Source organism: Oryza glaberrima, chromosome 4, assembly GCF_000147395.1.
Source record: "Oryza glaberrima chromosome 4, OglaRS2, whole genome shotgun sequence".
Classification (NCBI taxonomy): Eukaryota; Viridiplantae; Streptophyta; class Magnoliopsida; order Poales; family Poaceae; genus Oryza; species Oryza glaberrima.
The window spans coordinates 197,503-213,863 of NC_068329.1; the positions used below are offsets into that span (position 1 = coordinate 197,503).

At 43.6% G+C, this 16,361-nt stretch overlaps 2 protein-coding genes across 4 annotated transcripts; one reads left to right on the forward strand and one right to left on the reverse strand.

The window, feature by feature from the left end:
• Positions 1-3,009: 3,009 nt before the first annotated feature.
• Positions 3,010-7,166, forward strand: LOC127769736 (uncharacterized). 3 transcript variants are annotated; one of them, XM_052295363.1, is made up of 10 exons: positions 3,010-3,246; positions 3,338-3,481; positions 3,972-4,078; positions 4,361-4,429; positions 4,513-4,628; positions 4,745-4,799; positions 4,887-5,007; positions 6,285-6,332; positions 6,461-6,555; positions 6,909-7,166. In XM_052295363.1, exons 3-10 carry the CDS (start codon positions 3,980-3,982, stop codon positions 7,008-7,010), a joined length of 705 nt encoding a protein of 234 aa, XP_052151323.1. In that variant the 5' UTR covers positions 3,010-3,246; positions 3,338-3,481; positions 3,972-3,979; the 3' UTR covers positions 7,011-7,166. The 3 variants fall into 3 exon arrangements, with proteins under 3 accessions (XP_052151323.1, XP_052151324.1, XP_052151325.1); XM_052295364.1 differs by having other exon boundaries at positions 3,010-3,242; XM_052295365.1 differs by having other exon boundaries at positions 3,010-3,238.
• A 1,952-nt stretch (positions 7,167-9,118) lies between these two features.
• Positions 9,119-12,897, reverse strand: LOC127771521 (E3 ubiquitin-protein ligase WAV3). Its single transcript, XM_052297441.1, has 2 exons — positions 12,239-12,897; positions 9,119-11,103 (listed from the first exon to the last, which is right to left on the reverse strand). Exons 1-2 carry the CDS (start codon positions 12,599-12,601, stop codon positions 9,397-9,399), a joined length of 2,070 nt encoding a protein of 689 aa, XP_052153401.1. The 5' UTR covers positions 12,602-12,897; the 3' UTR covers positions 9,119-9,396.
• Between the last annotated feature and the right edge of the window lie 3,464 nt (positions 12,898-16,361).

Genomic DNA, 16,361 nt, shown 5'->3' on the forward strand with positions numbered 1-16,361 from the left:
AGTCCGCCCCGTGCTGTGCCGTCGCCCTCCCCGGTACCGCAGCCGTCGTCCGTGGCTCGGAAATCCCTCCGTGTTCGCCGGTCGTCGCCGGACTCATCTTCCCGTGCCTCCCGGTGAGCTCCGTCGTCATTTTGGCCGGCGTTTCCCGCCGCACCGCAACTTCCTACCCTCTATTAACCTCTCCATTTCCTTCCCTCGGTCCCTCCGACCATTGGCCGCCGTTTCTCGCTCGCGGAACGTCGCCGGACCATCGCTGTCGTCGTCGCCTCCCTCCGCTCCGACCGCCACCCGGGTGAGAAGCCCTCCTTCCTCCCCCTCCTCTTCGCCGGCCGTGCGTGCCGCCGCCGCCCGCGTGCGCCGCCGCTCCCCTGCCGCGTCGCGCCGCGCCTCCGCTCTCTTTGCATGTGCTGCCATCGCCCGCGTGCGCCATCGCCGATTGTCGCCGCCGGTGACCGCGCCGCCGCGCGCCGTCGCTCGGCCGGGCCGGCCTGAGCCGTGCCCGTGCCCAGCCGCGCCATCCCGTGGCCGCTCGATCAGCTCGGGCTGATCTGGGCCGTCGGTCCGTGTGGACCGGCGGTGGACCGCCCTTGTGGTCCCGGTCCACGGTGGACCGACCTCCTTGTCTCGCTGACGTGTAGGGCCCGCCTGTCGGCGCCGGCCTCACTTGATGACGTCAGCGGCTGTGCCTTTTCCTTTGGAAAGTAATTATCAATTGCGTAATAAATCATTAATAATTATAGAAGTTCATTTAATGGCTCAAAACTTTCTAAAATTCATAACTAATTCATTTGAACTCCAAATTGGGCCGTTCAACTTGCAAAATTCATCTAAAATTAAGATCTACATGTTTGTTTACTTTTTATGTACTGTTTGCTTGGTGTTTATTAGAGTTTTTTCTCGTTTTGCGTGCCAGCGTGTAGAATCCGTCGTTTCGGAAGCCCGCGGTCGCGAGGAAAAGAGTTCAGAAGATCAAAGTGAAGAAGCAAGGCAAGTCACACATTCCCCTTGAGCATGTTGAGCCTACTTTACAAATGTTTTACTGTTTGCAAATAAATATGCATGTTTTGACAATTACATGGGAATCGGGTTTACCTAGCTGCTCGCTTGTGCCATGTTTACTTGATATCTGTCCTTTGTCAACCTTGGGTAATAAATCGACTAGCTCATGTTACTTATGTGACCTAGCTAGAACTATATGATTAGCCATACTTAATTACCAATAGCTCAGTTGATGGGATAATTGCAGTATTAGACCTCTTAGTGACATGACAAGCTGCGTGCTTGAGACATCTTGCCATGCTTCATGGTCGTAATTATCCAACTGAAATGCGACTGAATGGTGAGCTGTGGATGCATGGCTTTGCTAGTCGCACCCATGGCAATTAAGGACCGGTTCGCGGGAAACCCTGGAAGAATTCCTTGTACTTATCACAAGCCAGCGTGGGCAACGGCTGGGTTTGTAGTGTAGCTTTTCTCTAGCCGACGCTCCCAGGCAAGGGTGGGCGTGATGGAGCAGGGCGGGCCCTACGACGGCCTCTGTCGCTTCCGGATTCACCTAGGCACGAGAGGGGACTGCCCATTGCCCGCTGGGGACGAGGGTGAAACCTGAGGTGTGGTGTGCTTGGCTAGAGGGGGTTATGCGAAGGGTCCTGTCACGGCCTCTTTCCGGTATGTCGTGGTGGCATGTCGGCGCACGGAAACGTGTTGTGGGGCTTTGTCTTGTGGTTACAGTTGTACACCTCTGATCAGAGTAAAACTATTCGAATAGCCGTGCCCGCGGTTATGGGCGGTCGACCAGATTCACCGTGATCAGTCCCACCTTAATAAATTGACTCAATGCACTGTAGTTCAGGTGGGTTGGTTGGGCCTGTTCAACGTGGTGTAGCGTTGATCAGTGGAGATTTAATGTTACTTTAATTACTCAGCATTTTTACTTTTTTGCTCAACAAAATGTTTTACAACCGCCTTTATGCAAATAGCCACAAGCCGTCCTTGTATTCCCCTTGCACGTTTGCATCATTAGTGTGGCTTGCTGAGTACGGTGGTTGTACTCAGCCTTGCTATTATTCCCCCTTTTCAGAAGTGTAGTGCTTCTAAGCTGAAGATGAAGTTAGAAGACCAAGGCTTAGACCCCAGTTGAGTTTTGCCTGTGGAGTAAAGCTGAAGCACCGCTAGGATGGCCTTTTTCCGCTGCTGTCGTTCTCTTTCGGTGTGAGGACTAAGTGCCTCTTCTGTAAGTATGTTACGCTTTATTTACGTTTGGAACTGTATATTACTTGTCGTTTTGTGTGTACCCTGGCTGGTCCTGGACAGGGATTTAATACACAAAATAGTCTGGAAATTTGGGTTAAATTTCTAGGCGTGACAACGACGAGCGTCAAGGTCGAGGAGGCTTCTTCGCCTTCGCGAGGCCCGAGAGCAAAACCAGGTCGAGTGTTGCTATCGCGTCCTGCTCTGCCACCACCGTCGCCGCGGCTTACACTTCTTCTTCGCCGCCGCCTCGCTTCTCTGCCTCGCGGCTGCCGCGCCGCCCTCCTCCTCTCCTGCCTTGCCCCGCCGACCGGCCTACCGCCTACATGCAGAGAGAGAGAGAGAAGAAACCGAGGAAGAGAAGAGAGGAAGAGATGACTCAGCCTAACATGTGGGGCCCATGCGGGTCCCACGCTAACTCCGCCGCCACGTAGGATAAAATGGGGGTCAAAACCACCGAAGGATCTATTGTGCCCGGTTATGATTAGTTGAGAGACGTTCGGTATCTGGTTTTGCGGTTGGGGGACGATTTTGTAACTTGATGACAAGTTGAGGGACCTTCGGTGTACTTTTTCCTTGTTGATTTGGGCCTGCATGAATGATTGCTACAAGGCCGGCCCAATGTGAGTCCCACCCATATACATAGATAGGTCCTTAATTTGCAATTGCCCTGCTCTGGTCTGGGAAGAACGAATGAATAAAACGTACGAATGGTGGGGAGGGATGATCGGAGAGAGGAAATATATGGAGCGTGCATGCACACAGCTGTCGTTTTTGTGAAGAAACACAGCGTTATTGGTGTTGTAGAGGCAAGCAGGCAGGCAGGCAGGCAGGCAGGCAAGGGGAGGGGCAGGAAGAAGGGAAGAATTGAAGAGGCTGAGGCTGTTGGATTGGAAACCGTTTCCAATTCTCCATCCTCTCTATCTTCCTCTCTTCCTTCTCCTCCGGTCCCTCTCTCTCTCCCCCCTCCATCTCCATCTCCTCTCTTGTATGTATGTATGTATCTTAATTGTTGCAGCTAGCTAAGAACATCAATCAAATTCAAATATTACATACATAAGCCTATTGATTGATTTGCTTGCTGCAGTTAGCCTACTTACGTGTATGCATGTCAAAACAAGACGAAATAACAACAGGCATGCATGTATGTATGCTTATTTTGCCGTGCTAGACGGCTTTTGATTCGTCTTCTTTGATGGGCATTCATCCCTTTCAGCTCCAACCCCTACAGGTATATTTGTATGCGTTCATCCAATTCAACTATCATCATTCCATCTTTTCTTTGCCATTATCTTGTTTTGGCGTCAACATTATCACATAAAACTAGACAAAAATTCAATATTACCACAAACAGTTGCCTAGCCTTTTTTTTGTGCTGAAACACATGCATGGCTTTGAATTTCAAATTCAAAGCTCATAATTTTATATAAATTTATATTCTAACATGTTTACGAAACACAGTAATTCATTATCGAAAGCGCATACCACTGAGGTTATCAGAATTTTACACTACTTCAATATTACTCTACTAAAAAAACAAATTTTCGTATATCCCTTAATGCTCTGCTTGTTTTGCACAAAACTTTCTTCTAGCTTTGGGAATGATTTCTCAAATTATATGTAGGATAATTTTCATGTCATCGTCTGGACATATATAATTTCATATTGTTCAAAGACATGCTCTATGCTTGACTCTTGTTTTGCAAATATCCTGATTGCAGTTGATGCTATGGTTGGGAATAGGATATGGTTTGGGGGCCTTTTCACCAGCTCAGGTAGAAGGCGCCAAATCAATGCTGAGAAGACCTTTGAGCTGAGCCCTGTTCAGGTGAAGTTGTATTAGGATTAGCATACACCAAGCCACATTATCTTTCTTTTTTCGATAATGGAAATAGTCACATTGCATTTCTGATGGCTCGTTCTTAGTAGTATTCAACTAAACCATCAAATGCAGTAAATAGTGATAACTCTGCCCAGCCAACTTTGCAAGCGAGACTGGATTTGGATGGTCTCTTCTTTTATAACAGCATCCATCAAGACATAGCATTTCTCACATCTCAAGTCTGAACTAATTAATTAACCTTGTTCAATGCCACTCATCACTCATCAGGAGCAACGTTTGCAAAAGCTGAAGGAAAGACTAAATATACCTTATGATCAAACTCGGAGAGATCATCAGGTGGGAAATTCCAGCAAATATATATAAATATCAGCAAGGTTAAATAGAAATGTACCAGTAATGTAGATAGTAATTTGTTGTAGGAAGCTCTCAGGGCTCTGTGGAGTGCTTCATTTCCGGATGCAGAGCTGTCAAGCTTAATTTCAGAGCAGTGGAAGGACATGGGATGGCAGGGCCCAAACCCATCGACTGATTTCAGGTACTTAAATATTTTTTAATCTCTAACTCTACATTATACTAACTGGTGACTGTAGCTAATTGGTTTGTCTAGAAATAAACAACGTAATTAACATATCCGGTACTCTTGATCTTCAGGGGCTGTGGATTTGTGGGACTTGAGAATCTTCTCTTCTTTGCAACAACATATCCGGTACGGTATGTTGATGCTGTTTCAATGTCTGTCAGTAACAACAATTTAGCTGAGCCTGACAGACATTACTGCACTCATGCATGATAGGCTTCTTACCAGAGGCTGCTTCTGAAGAAACAAGGGATGAGAGCCACATGGGAGTACCCCTTTGCAGTTGCTGGTGTTAACGTCTCATACATGTTGATCCAGCTGCTGGAGCTCAACGCAGGTAGGTATATACATTTGTATCTATATCTATGACCAAAAAAAAAAAATCATGCACAAGATCGAATTGAAGCAGCATATATATACATGCATAATTTGTGTTTGTGTTTGCATTTACGTTTGCACACAAAAGAAAGCATGACAAAAACAAAACATGAAATCAGAAGAGATCAATTAATTAAGAAGGGGCCAGCATGTGCATGGCATCTGTAGATGTGCAACTGATTGATAACTAAATTAATAATCTGTCGTAAGAATCACTACTCAGCTGATCAGCATGGCCTGTGCATCATTGACTATGTACATTGCACTGCATCGGTATTGGTCAGAAGAGTACATCTACACTGCATGTGCCCAGCCGTACAAGTCAAACAACTAACTACGTAGTAGTACTAATTAAGCACATATTAGAATGGTCCGGTACGTACTGGCATCAACAAGGCATCTTCTGTGTTTATTTATTCTCTTGTGCATGCAGTCTGCACAATTAGAGGAATCTTGCGGTTTGGTTTGATAATGACCATATCATATGCATATAGACAGACAGCTGGTGCATAATAAGTAGTAGTATATACCCCTTTAAAAAAAATAGATGAGACCGTTAACTTTTTATATAAAATTTTATCATTCGTCTTATTTAAAATTTATAATATCATTTGTTTTGTTGTGACTAGCTTGTTTTATCATTAAATAAAATATAATCTTAACATATAGTTTTATATATTTATACTAAATTTTGAATAAGATGAATGGTCAAATGTTATGCAAAAATTTATTCGAAAAGAAGATAGTATATATATATATGGCTAACTGCTAACTGATTCAGATGCCCAACAGTACGTCTCATTGTGTGTTCCCTCTCTGCCCCTGCTATTTGATTTATCATTACCTGTATAAATATTGTACACACAATCATCTAGCCAGAATTAATCATTGAGCCAACTCCAAGAACGAACGACTAACAATTATCAGGAAGAAAAAATATTATATATGCTTTGACACAAGAAAGGCTCTTATTGCTCATGTGCTCCTTGAGTGCAACTGGTTAGAGATGCAGTTACTGAATTGTCGCTGCTGGCCGGGCTGCTTCTATAATTGCTTGCTAGGACTAGTAGCTAGTTCAACTGTTTTCTTTTCTTTCTTCAGATGGCATGTAGTGTATATAATGCCACGAGGTATGATTGATGTGCCCTTTATTTTTGTTTTCTTTTGTTTTCCGTTTGCCCTTTTACTTCTTCATTGATTTTAGTAGCTAATTAATTTGGTTGCTGCTCTGCTCAGAACGGCCCAAGTCTTTGCCAGGGATTAACTTTATCAAAGTGCTGTCAGGTGAGCAAATGATCGCTTATTATTAGTATCTTGTCATCTTCTCCCATGAATCATGCATGCATGGGCAGTGCCTTTCTGAAGTATAATTTACAATGAAATACTACTAATTCACTGCATGGTAATGGTAGAACACGAAGAGGCATTTGACGTCCTGTACTGTATAGCTTTCGAGATGATGGATGCCCAGTGGCTGGCAATGCGAGCATCCTACATGCAGTTCAAAGTACGTTTCCTTCTTTTCTTCATCCTGGAAAGTACTCCCTCCGTTTTAAAATGTTTGACGCCGTTAACTTTTTATCACATATTTTACCGTTCGTCTTATTTAAAAAATTTAAGTAATTATTAATTCTTTTCCTATCATTTGATTCATTGTTAAATATATTTTTATATAGGCATATAATTTTACATATCTCACAAAAGTTTTTGAATAAGACGAACGGTCAAACATGTGCTAAAAAGTCAACGGTGTCAAATATTTCGAAACGGAGGGAGTAACTAACTGTAGATTTGGATTTGGAGTAGTGAAAATCTAATTAGTTAACTGATGATCAAATTAATCAAAATGGCAAATTCCAGGACGTGCTGGAAGCAACAAAGCAGCAGCTGGAGAGAGAGCTATCTCTGGAGGACGTCAATGGAATCCGTGACATACCAGCTTACAACCTTTTGTACAAGTAGCTAGCTAGGGGAGGCTCAAGAAAACATAAACAGAAACCTTCTTGTAAATTGCATATCAGCATGCATGTTTTATGTACTGCACCCAAGAGAGAAAAAGGCAGACTTTTACATTTATACACAATAATTTTATTTATACACACTTATAAGTTTGATCAATGATACTACTATTATCTGACAGTAACAGTGAAGCCTAGAAGGTTTCAGAAGCAGTGAAGGAGGCAAGAAATGCTAGCTTAATTTTGGTAGTATTTTATTGATAAACCCTAGTGGAAATGAATACTAAATGATTGCATCATGTGTAAGCAAGTGATTGAGTGGGCCGAACGAACACACACACACACACAGAATAATCAGGCAAACAGGAGGAGAAGGCATAAAAAAAGAGAGAAGGGAACTCTAGCTAGAGAGCAAGCATGTTGCTTGCATTGGCCCCATAAGATTTTTTTTTTTTTTTTGAAAACGGTCCCATAAGATCTGATCTCACGTATGTACTATATATCATACGAGTATATGCCACGTTCAGCTCCTTTGATGAATGAAGAAGAATACAGACAGTTGCTGAAAGACGAAAGAGAGAGATAGCAGTTACTAGTAGTACACAGTAGAGCAGTATCGTTGTGTGTATGCAGAGACAGTGGAGAGGATACGGTATACACTGTAGACAACGTACCAGCTGAGCCGTCCATCCCTGCAACAGTGCTGCAGATGTGGGCACATTCTACAGCAATCAGCGGCTAGCTCATCATGCCTGATATTGCAGAGAGTGCGATGGAGGCAAGCGCAAGCGGCCAAACAAAGCGTCGGAATTGTTGTTGTGTTGCGCCCAAATCGACACTACTGCTGGCTGGACTGCTAATCTGCTATGCTAAGCACAGAGAACACAAACAAGAGGTGAAGAATGATGAGCATGAGCATGAGCACACTGTTTGTTAATTTGCTTGTTTGTTTGTGGTGAAGGAATGGACATGGAAGCAATCAGTCTACTGCTCCCATATTCTCTCCCTCCAATGTAAGCTCTAGCACTAGTCCAGTCCACACCAAAACCGCCCTTATCAAGAAGAACATTGCATCAATCAGCTTGGCTATGAAAAGGAAGAAGAAGAAGATGCATGAATCATCATAATCTCCAATGTCGTTTTAATCACCCACTCTTCATCTCAGGTAGTATGGTCAGGTCAGGTCAGTCAGGATCAGATTAACTGTTTTGGTTTCTCCCTCCCAATCCCATGGCCATGTCATGCACAAAGATTCCATCAAACCAAGGCACTCACTAGCCTACAACACAACAGCAGCGGAGGATCATGGACTGAATGATGAGCACCAAGCAGTGAAGGAGCTGCCCTCTTGTCTGTTGATTGATTTAAAACCTTAACCACCTCACATGCATGCCATCATCTTGCAATTTGCATCATCTTAATCCATTCCAAACTCTAAATACTACCCCCATCTGCACTAAAATAAATCAACTTTTTTACGCGAATATATGTTTATAGAACTTTTTGGATTTAGTGTCCATATTAATGTAAAAAAAACTTTCGGTCGGAGGGAGTACGTAGTAACTGAAAAATGGAAATAAAGAAAGAAATATTTTCTTTTTGGTTTTTAGATAACGAATGGTTTGGTTTTCGCGTTTTAGATAATAAAAGATTTGATTTTTGGTTTCTATAGATAATGAAAGATAAGTTCGTTTGTTAGATGGGAATGTATCCGATGTATGTGTACATACATGCACACCAACAAACAAACTTCACCAAAAATTGAAGAAAAAAATATATAAGTACTTTTAGTAGTATCGCATTTATGTGTAATGTTTTATCTTCAAACTCATTCTATACATAGAGAAAAAGAGTCAAAATTCGAACAGATTTATATCCTTAAAACTATTAGGGATTTTAATTTTTTTTGTTACGACTAAAATATAGTGAATTTTAGATTAATACTTTACACATAAGTGTAATTGGAAGTGCATGTACGATCTTTTTTTTTACATATTTTGGTAAAATTTATTAGTTGGTATGCAAAAGATACTGTTGTTAGATAACGAACGATTTGATACTTGGGAGACGAGAAGCGAGAATGAGTGGCAAAGTGACAGTTAGAGAGGATGAGACTGTCTAAACTAGTTCAAATTTTTGAATAGGAGTACAAAAAGAGAAGAGAAAAAGAAAACAGTAATGGAGGGAGTAGATGTAATTTACGTCCGCCGCGCTCCGGCAGGGACTCCTCCCTCTTCTTAATTCTGCCTTTCTTCTTTCTTCTTCGTCGTGGAGACATATCTTGTGTTTGTTGATTCATTTCACATAAGAAGAAAATGAAAATGAAAATGAAAAAGAAAAGAAAATTATCATTGATTACAAGCTGAGCTGAGATTGATAGATGATGAGAATCAGAATCTGGCGTTCTCGAAACCGTGGAGATCGCTGACACGGTTCATGGACTTGCGCATGATGGCCACCTTGGCCAGCTGCTCCGCCGCGCGCCACGCCGACGTCGGCGTCAGCGGCTCTCCCCCCCGCGCCCGCGGCGTCCCCACTGGAGTCTCCTCCGACTCGCCGCCACGCCGCCTGCCTGCCGACTGCCCGCGCCGCCACCGCATGTCGCTCAGCTCCGTGTCCAGGCTGCCAACCAGCCCCTGCTCCGCCGACTGCACCACCACCGCCCGCGCCGACGACAGCAGGTGGATGGCCGTCGCGTAGTCGTTCAGCTCCGCCAGCCGCCGCGACTCGGCCACCGCCCGTGTCGCCACGAACAGGTCGTGCAGCCGCCGCGACGAGCTCCCGCCGTGGAGGGCCGGCACCACCAGCTGCTGCTCCGCGCCGCGCACCGTCTCCTGCGACGCCGGCTCACGGTAGCTGCACCGCACGGACAGCGAGTGTGGGTGGCTCTGGCTCAGCGGCGCGCGCAGCTCCACCAGCAGCTCCCGCTCTTCCTCCGCGTACATCTCGCCCAGGGAGACACTCACCGCCGCGCCGCCGCCACCGCCCCCAAGGGCCACCGCCTGCTGCCCGTGGCCGCACGAGTACACCGCCGTGATCTCGCCCGTCGGGAACGCCAGCTCCAGCTGCACCTCCTGCATCACCACGCTGACGAGGCCGCCCAGGCATTTCGCGAAGGCGTGCTCCGAGAACTGGTCGTCGTCCTCCTCCGCCACCAGCGCCGACCGGGCCGGCTCCTCCCCTGGCCCGATGGGGATCTCGACGTGCGTGAATCGCGTGGCCGGAGGGGCGGCTGGCGGGCGCCGGATCGCATCCTGCTGCTGCTGCTGCTGCTGCTGCGTGTCGGAGAGGAGCATGACGGTGGCGACGGGGTTGCGGTCGCGGCGGTCCTCGAGCACCTTGGTGGCCTTGCGCAGCGCGTCGCCAACGCAGACGGCCTGCGGCTGTTCCTGGCCCTGGGCGGCGGCGCAGACGACAAGGCGATCGACGATCTGGCGGGCGGAGCGCTGGCCCTGGCGCGTCATCCGGCGCAGCGGGAGGAGGCGCTTGGCGGCGCCGGAGAAGGCGACGATGGCGAGGCGGTCGGCGGGGCCGAGAGAGGCGATGACGAGGCGCATGCCTCTCTTGAGCATGTGAAGCTTGTCGCCCATCATGCCCTGGCTGACGTCGAGGACGGTGACGAGGTCGATGGGGGCGCGCGTGGAGGGCGAGGAGCGCAGGGCGGGCGCCTTCACCCTCACGGCCACCACGTACTTGCCGTGCCTCCGCCCAGCGGACACGAGGGCGGCGTCCGGGGCGAGGGTGACGGCCAGCCCGCTCCTGGGGCGCGCCGGGAAGAAGCCCCTGAACTCGGTGGCGTCGTCCTCGTCGTCCTCGGGGATAGGGTTGAAGGCGCCGGCGGCGGCCTTGGGCGCGAGGAGGGGCTCGTCGTCGTCGTAGGACTTGCGCTTGTGGTCGTCGGTGGTGGTGGTGCGCTTGTTGATGAAGGGGGCCTGGCGCCATGGCGCGGCGCAGACGGGGCAGGAGAGAGCGGTGGCGGCGGCGAGGGCGTGGGCGTGGGCGGCGATGCAGGGGAAGTGGAAGGAGTGGGAGCACTCCGCCGTGAACACCGCCGCCGCGCCGGTCTTCACGCCGTGGGAGCACACGCCGCACCGGCTCTGCATCCATCCAACATTATTTATTTCTTTAGCAATCAATTCCTTCTTTTCTTTTCTCTCAACAAAATCAACAAGTACAACAAGACTAGTAATAATCCCTAATCCCTAAACTAAATAAACAGAGTCCACAGTGAGTGGAGTGCTGTGGATGGAGCAAAATTAAGAAAGAAAGGCTGGAGGATCTTTCTTTTTGGCAGGCATTTGATTGATTGGTAATCGATGGAGGATCAAAATCAAGAAAAAGCTGGGCGATCTGATCTGAATCTGATCCATCTTTCCCCAATCCCCAGCCAGCCTTTTACTTGTTGTTTGACATACTCCAAAAGAGAGGAGCAGCCTTTCTCTCTTCCTTTGGGCCCTGCATCATCATCCTTTTACATCTTGTTCGAGATCATCCATCCTCTCGATCTATCTCTACCTACCTATATCTGCAATTATACCTTCACCGTTAATTTCATGGGTTCCATTCTACTTCTCACTCGCATTGTCACTCCCATTCCCAGAAGAAAGAAATTTAAAAAGAAACAAAAAGAAAAGAGGAAGTGGCGGGGTGGGGGATTGCAGTTGCAGGACGGAAGGAAAGCTGCTCCTCTGCCTGTGATGTTATTATTAGTTACTACCTCCGTTTTAAAATGTTTGACGCCGTTGATATTTTAGCACATGTTTAAAAATTTAAGTAGTTATTAATTATTTTTCTATCATTTGATTCATTGTTAAATATATTTTTATGGAGGCATATAATTTTACATATTTCTAGGCATATAATTTTACATATTTCACAAAAGTTTTTGAATAAGACAAACGATCAAATATATGCTAAAAAGGTCAACTGTGTCAAATATTTTAAAACGGATGGAGTAATTATTATTATTATTGCGTGAGGCGAATCGAATCGAATCTCAAGGAGGGGAGGGAAGGGAAGGGGATTAGGACAAAAGAGAGAGTGGTGGCAATGATTGATCGATTCGATCTCCATCTCCGTCCGTCCGCCGCTACAGCCAGATTAGAAGAGGAAGAAGAGCATAATATATATGATATGCATGGGGGATCACAGGGCCAAGGCAGGCAGGAGCTATTTATTCTTCATTTGAGTCATCATCATTTCTAAAGAAGAAGGAGAAGAAGAGGTACCTACCTTGTTGGGCAGGATGGAGGCCTTGAGGAGGGCGAATCTGGAGGGGGATCTGGGCGAGGATGGCACGGAGAGAGCCTGCAGCAGAGGCATCCTCTTCTTGGGCGCCGGCGCGGACGACGGAAGCTGCTGCTGGTGGTCGCTGCTGCTGGACTGTGGCTTTGGCTTGGTGCGGCATCGCAGGGTGGGCGTCGTTGTTGCTGGATTACTGCTGCTATGGCTGCTGGAGATGGCGGAGAAGAAGCCACCCAGCCTGCTGCCTCCTCCACACCGGGGGCTTGGGGCCTCTCCTCGCCTCTTCACCTCTTGTTGCTCCGGATCTCGCCGGACCGACGTGCACAGTGCCCTCCGCCACCCCGTCCCCATCACACACACACTCTCTCTCTCCCCCAAGGAAGGAAGGAAGGAAGGAAGGAAGCAAGCCGGCGATGGTATGGTATGCTGGTGGTCGCCGGAGGGAGGAAAAGAGAGAGAAGCAGAGAGGAACCAAACCAAGCAAGGAACTCTCCCCGGTGGCGCTTGCTACTTATACCACCTTAATTCACTGATTCACACACACTCTCTCTCCTCTTCTCCTTCTACTCCTATCATGTATCACATGGCATGACGGCAAGCTGCTCTCTCCCCTCCCCCCTACTGCGGTTTTGGTTTCGGTATTAATATACTACTACTACTACTAGCATTGCTTTATTGCAAACAGTCCAGTCTCCCTCTCCCCTAATAATTTACTCCCTACCGGACGACGACGAGAGTTGCCCAATTATTATCATCAACCCATCTTCTCTCTCCGCCCTATTTGACCGCTCCCCTCGTATCTATCTATTATATCAGCTCGAAAAGAAGGCACCATATTTGTTGTGGGGGCTAAAAATTTCTACATTAATCGGAGAAAAAGAAAAAAAAGAAAATAAGAGTCTAAGTAGAAATACAATCTAAAAATAGCTGAAATTTCGGAATTAAAAATAATCTATATTGAAATAAGTTTACATATAAGAATCCTATTAATCAAAATTCGAAATAAAAATAAAATAAAATCCTAAATTAGAAAAAAGAAGAAGAGAAGAGTCCAAGTAGAAATATAATCTAAAAATAGCTGAAATTCGGAATTAAAAATAAGCAATATTGATAGAAGTTTCCATATAAGAACCCAATACGAGATCAATCAAAATTCGAAATAAAAATAAAATAAAATCCAAAATTAGAAAAGAAAAGGAGAGTCCAAGTAGGAATATAATTTTAAAATAGCTGAAATTCTGAATTAAAATAAGGAATATTAAAAGAAGAGTCCATATAAGAACCCAGTACGAGATTAATTAAAATTGGAAATAAAAATAAAAATAAAATCCAAAATAGCAAAACAAAAAAGAATAGTTCAAGTAAGAATACAATTTAAAATTAGCTAAAATTCGGAATTAAAAATAAGCAATATTGATAGAAGTTTCCATATAAGAACCCAATACGAGATCAATCAAAATTCAGAATAAAAAATAAAATAATAACCAAAATTAGAAAAATTAAAAGAGAGTTCAAGTAGGAATACAATTTTGAAACAACTGAAACTGAAAATAAAAAATAAAAATATTAAAAGAACACAATACGATATTAATTGAAATTTGAAAAAGAAAATATGAAATTAGAAAAAGAAAAATAAGATTTAAATTAGGAATACAATTTATAAATAACTAAAATTTGTGATAAAAATAAAGACTATTGAAAGAAAATACCATCTAAAACATATGACGAGATAAATTAAGTAACATGCCTATAAAGGAGTAGAGTGATGGCGGTTGATACGACATATAAAAAATGTTAATAAAACACCAAATAGAATCCTAATGACGATTAAAAGGAGGGACGACAACAGGCCGTGAAGCAAACGAGCAAGGCGATTGTCGGGACTTCTAAAAAGTAAAAAAAAAACCCCATTGATAATCATAGTCGATTTTTAAAATCTCAATGACAATAAAAAATAGAAGCAGTGGACGGGGTGTATAGGAGTACAGTTGCAGAGCCGACGGTTTGACAGGACTTCTAGAAAATAAAAAAAATGAATTCCAACGATAGTTATGTTCTATTTTTAGAACCACAATGACAATAAAAGAGTAGGCGGCGGACGGGCCGCACATGAGTATAGTGGCATCGTTTGACGAGACTTCTAAAAATTATAAAAAATGAAACCAAACAAGACAATAAACTCTAAAAACTACAAGGTTCAATTTTTAAATGTTCGGAACTTTCAAAAGTAAAAAAAATAATGATAATCATGTTCGATTTTAAAATCTCAATGACAATAAAGAAGGGAGGCAGCGGGCGAGCCGTAGAGAAGTACAATGGCAAAGCCGCTGACAGTGATGGGACTTCTAGAAAGTAAAAATGAACCCAAATGATAATTATGTTTAATTTTTAAAATCTCAATAACAATAAAGAGAAGAGACAGTGGACGGGATACAGAGGAGTATAATGGCAACGTTTGACGGGACGTCTAGAAATTATAAAAACGAAACCCAACGTGACAATAAACTCTAAAAACTATAAGATCCAATTCTTAAAGGTTCCAAGGAGAATGAACAGAAATAGTGGTAGAGCGAGCAAGCAAATAAAAAAGGAAATGTAAGAGGTAGCAACTGGTGTGACTTTCAAAAAAACTATATATATAATTAGGAACACGTGGATGATAAGATTTGGTCTTTCAAACTCTTAAGACAATGAGATAGCTATTTAATAAATTTTAAGTAAAATCATCAATAAAAAAATATGATTTTGTTTAGGTGCTAGCCGCGCAATTGCGCGGGCCACCCAGCTAGTTCACTTGATTGCTTATTTATTCTTCTTGCTATACATCATTGCCACACCACCACAATCCAATTTTTCACCGTATATTTGAGAGGGATTAAAATTATACATAAAACAAGATAAACTATTAGTGTATGATTAATTAAGTTAATTATTTCAAACTTAAAATATAAATTAATATGATTTTCTAATACAAGTAGTGGAGTTGCGGGTGCATGAACAACCACGATTCAACCTACCAGGATTCAAATCCTGATACCCACAAATACTAAACACAAATGGTTGCACTACAGATAGAAATTCAGGGAGGTCAGAGATTTATTGTTGATCTTTGCCTCTTTGAGGGTGTGTTATGAATGAGTTCATGAGCATATTTGATTGTTATGTGTCTACATCCATGTAATAAAAAAATTCTACCGCATCTGTATCGATGGGATATACCAACTAAGTTATCTTAGGGACGTACTCCCTCCGGTTCCATAATTCTTGAAGTCTTAGAAAAGGTAGAGGTCAAACTTTTATAACTTTGATCATCAATAACAATATATATATATATATATATATAGATTTATCTTTTAAAGTACTGTAAGAAAAGTAAACATGCATTTATTTATTGAATATATTACAGTAGAAAAACAAAGTCAAAGATATATTTTGAAGGCCGTGTCATTGTTCAAAACATTAAGAATTATAGAACTGGAGGGAGTAGGTGTTAGTGTTAAGGATAATGCATACCTCCTATACACGGATTCATGAAATACACTTATTATATACGCGAAGATGTCTTTTGATTAAGGTAATATGACAAATAAAGATGGAAATTATCTTCTCGGAATATAAGGAATTAGAATCCTATTCGGGGAAGATAAGGTTTCCTTGGAAGATTTAGGGCCCCTTTGAATCAAAGGATTTATATAGGAATTTCATAAGATTCAAATACTATAGGAAATTTTCCTATTTGGCCTTTTGATTTAAAGGATTGAAGCTTTTTAAATCCTATGAAATTCCTATAGAATGACACATTGCATGTGGATTTTGGAGAAAATTTCCTATGAAATTCCTATTGCAAAAGCTTCAACCTCTTGGAAAATTTTCCCTGAGTCTATCTTTCTCATCTGATTCCTAGGTTTTTCCTGCGCAACAATCAAACAACCATTCCTATGTTTTTCCTGTGTTTTGTAATCCTCTATTTTACACTTCAATTCCTGTCAGAATCCTGTGTTTTTCCTATCTCTCTATTTTTTCAACCCTGCGATTTAAAGGGGCCCTTAAAGTAGTTTTAAAGCCAATTTTTTTATAATAATTAATAATCCACGAATTAAATATCTAGTAA

Bases quoted from the DNA above. Each gene is read 5' to 3' on its own strand.
- LOC127769736 (XM_052295363.1), top strand. From the start codon at position 3,980: ATGGTTGGGAATAGGATATGGTTTGGGGGCCTTTTCACCAGCTCAGGT. The intron at 4,430-4,512 runs GTGGGAAATTCC...AATTTGTTGTAG, and splicing joins AAACTCGGAGAGATCATCAG to GAAGCTCTCAGGGCTCTGTG. The intron at 5,008-6,284 runs GTAGGTATATAC...TGCTCTGCTCAG, and splicing joins GCTGCTGGAGCTCAACGCAG to AACGGCCCAAGTCTTTGCCA.
- LOC127771521 (XM_052297441.1), bottom strand. From the start codon at position 12,601: ATGGGGACGGGGTGGCGGAGGGCACTGTGCACGTCGGTCCGGCGAGAT. The intron at 11,104-12,238 runs GTAGGTACCTCT...GGATGGATGCAG, and splicing joins CCTCCATCCTGCCCAACAAG to AGCCGGTGCGGCGTGTGCTC.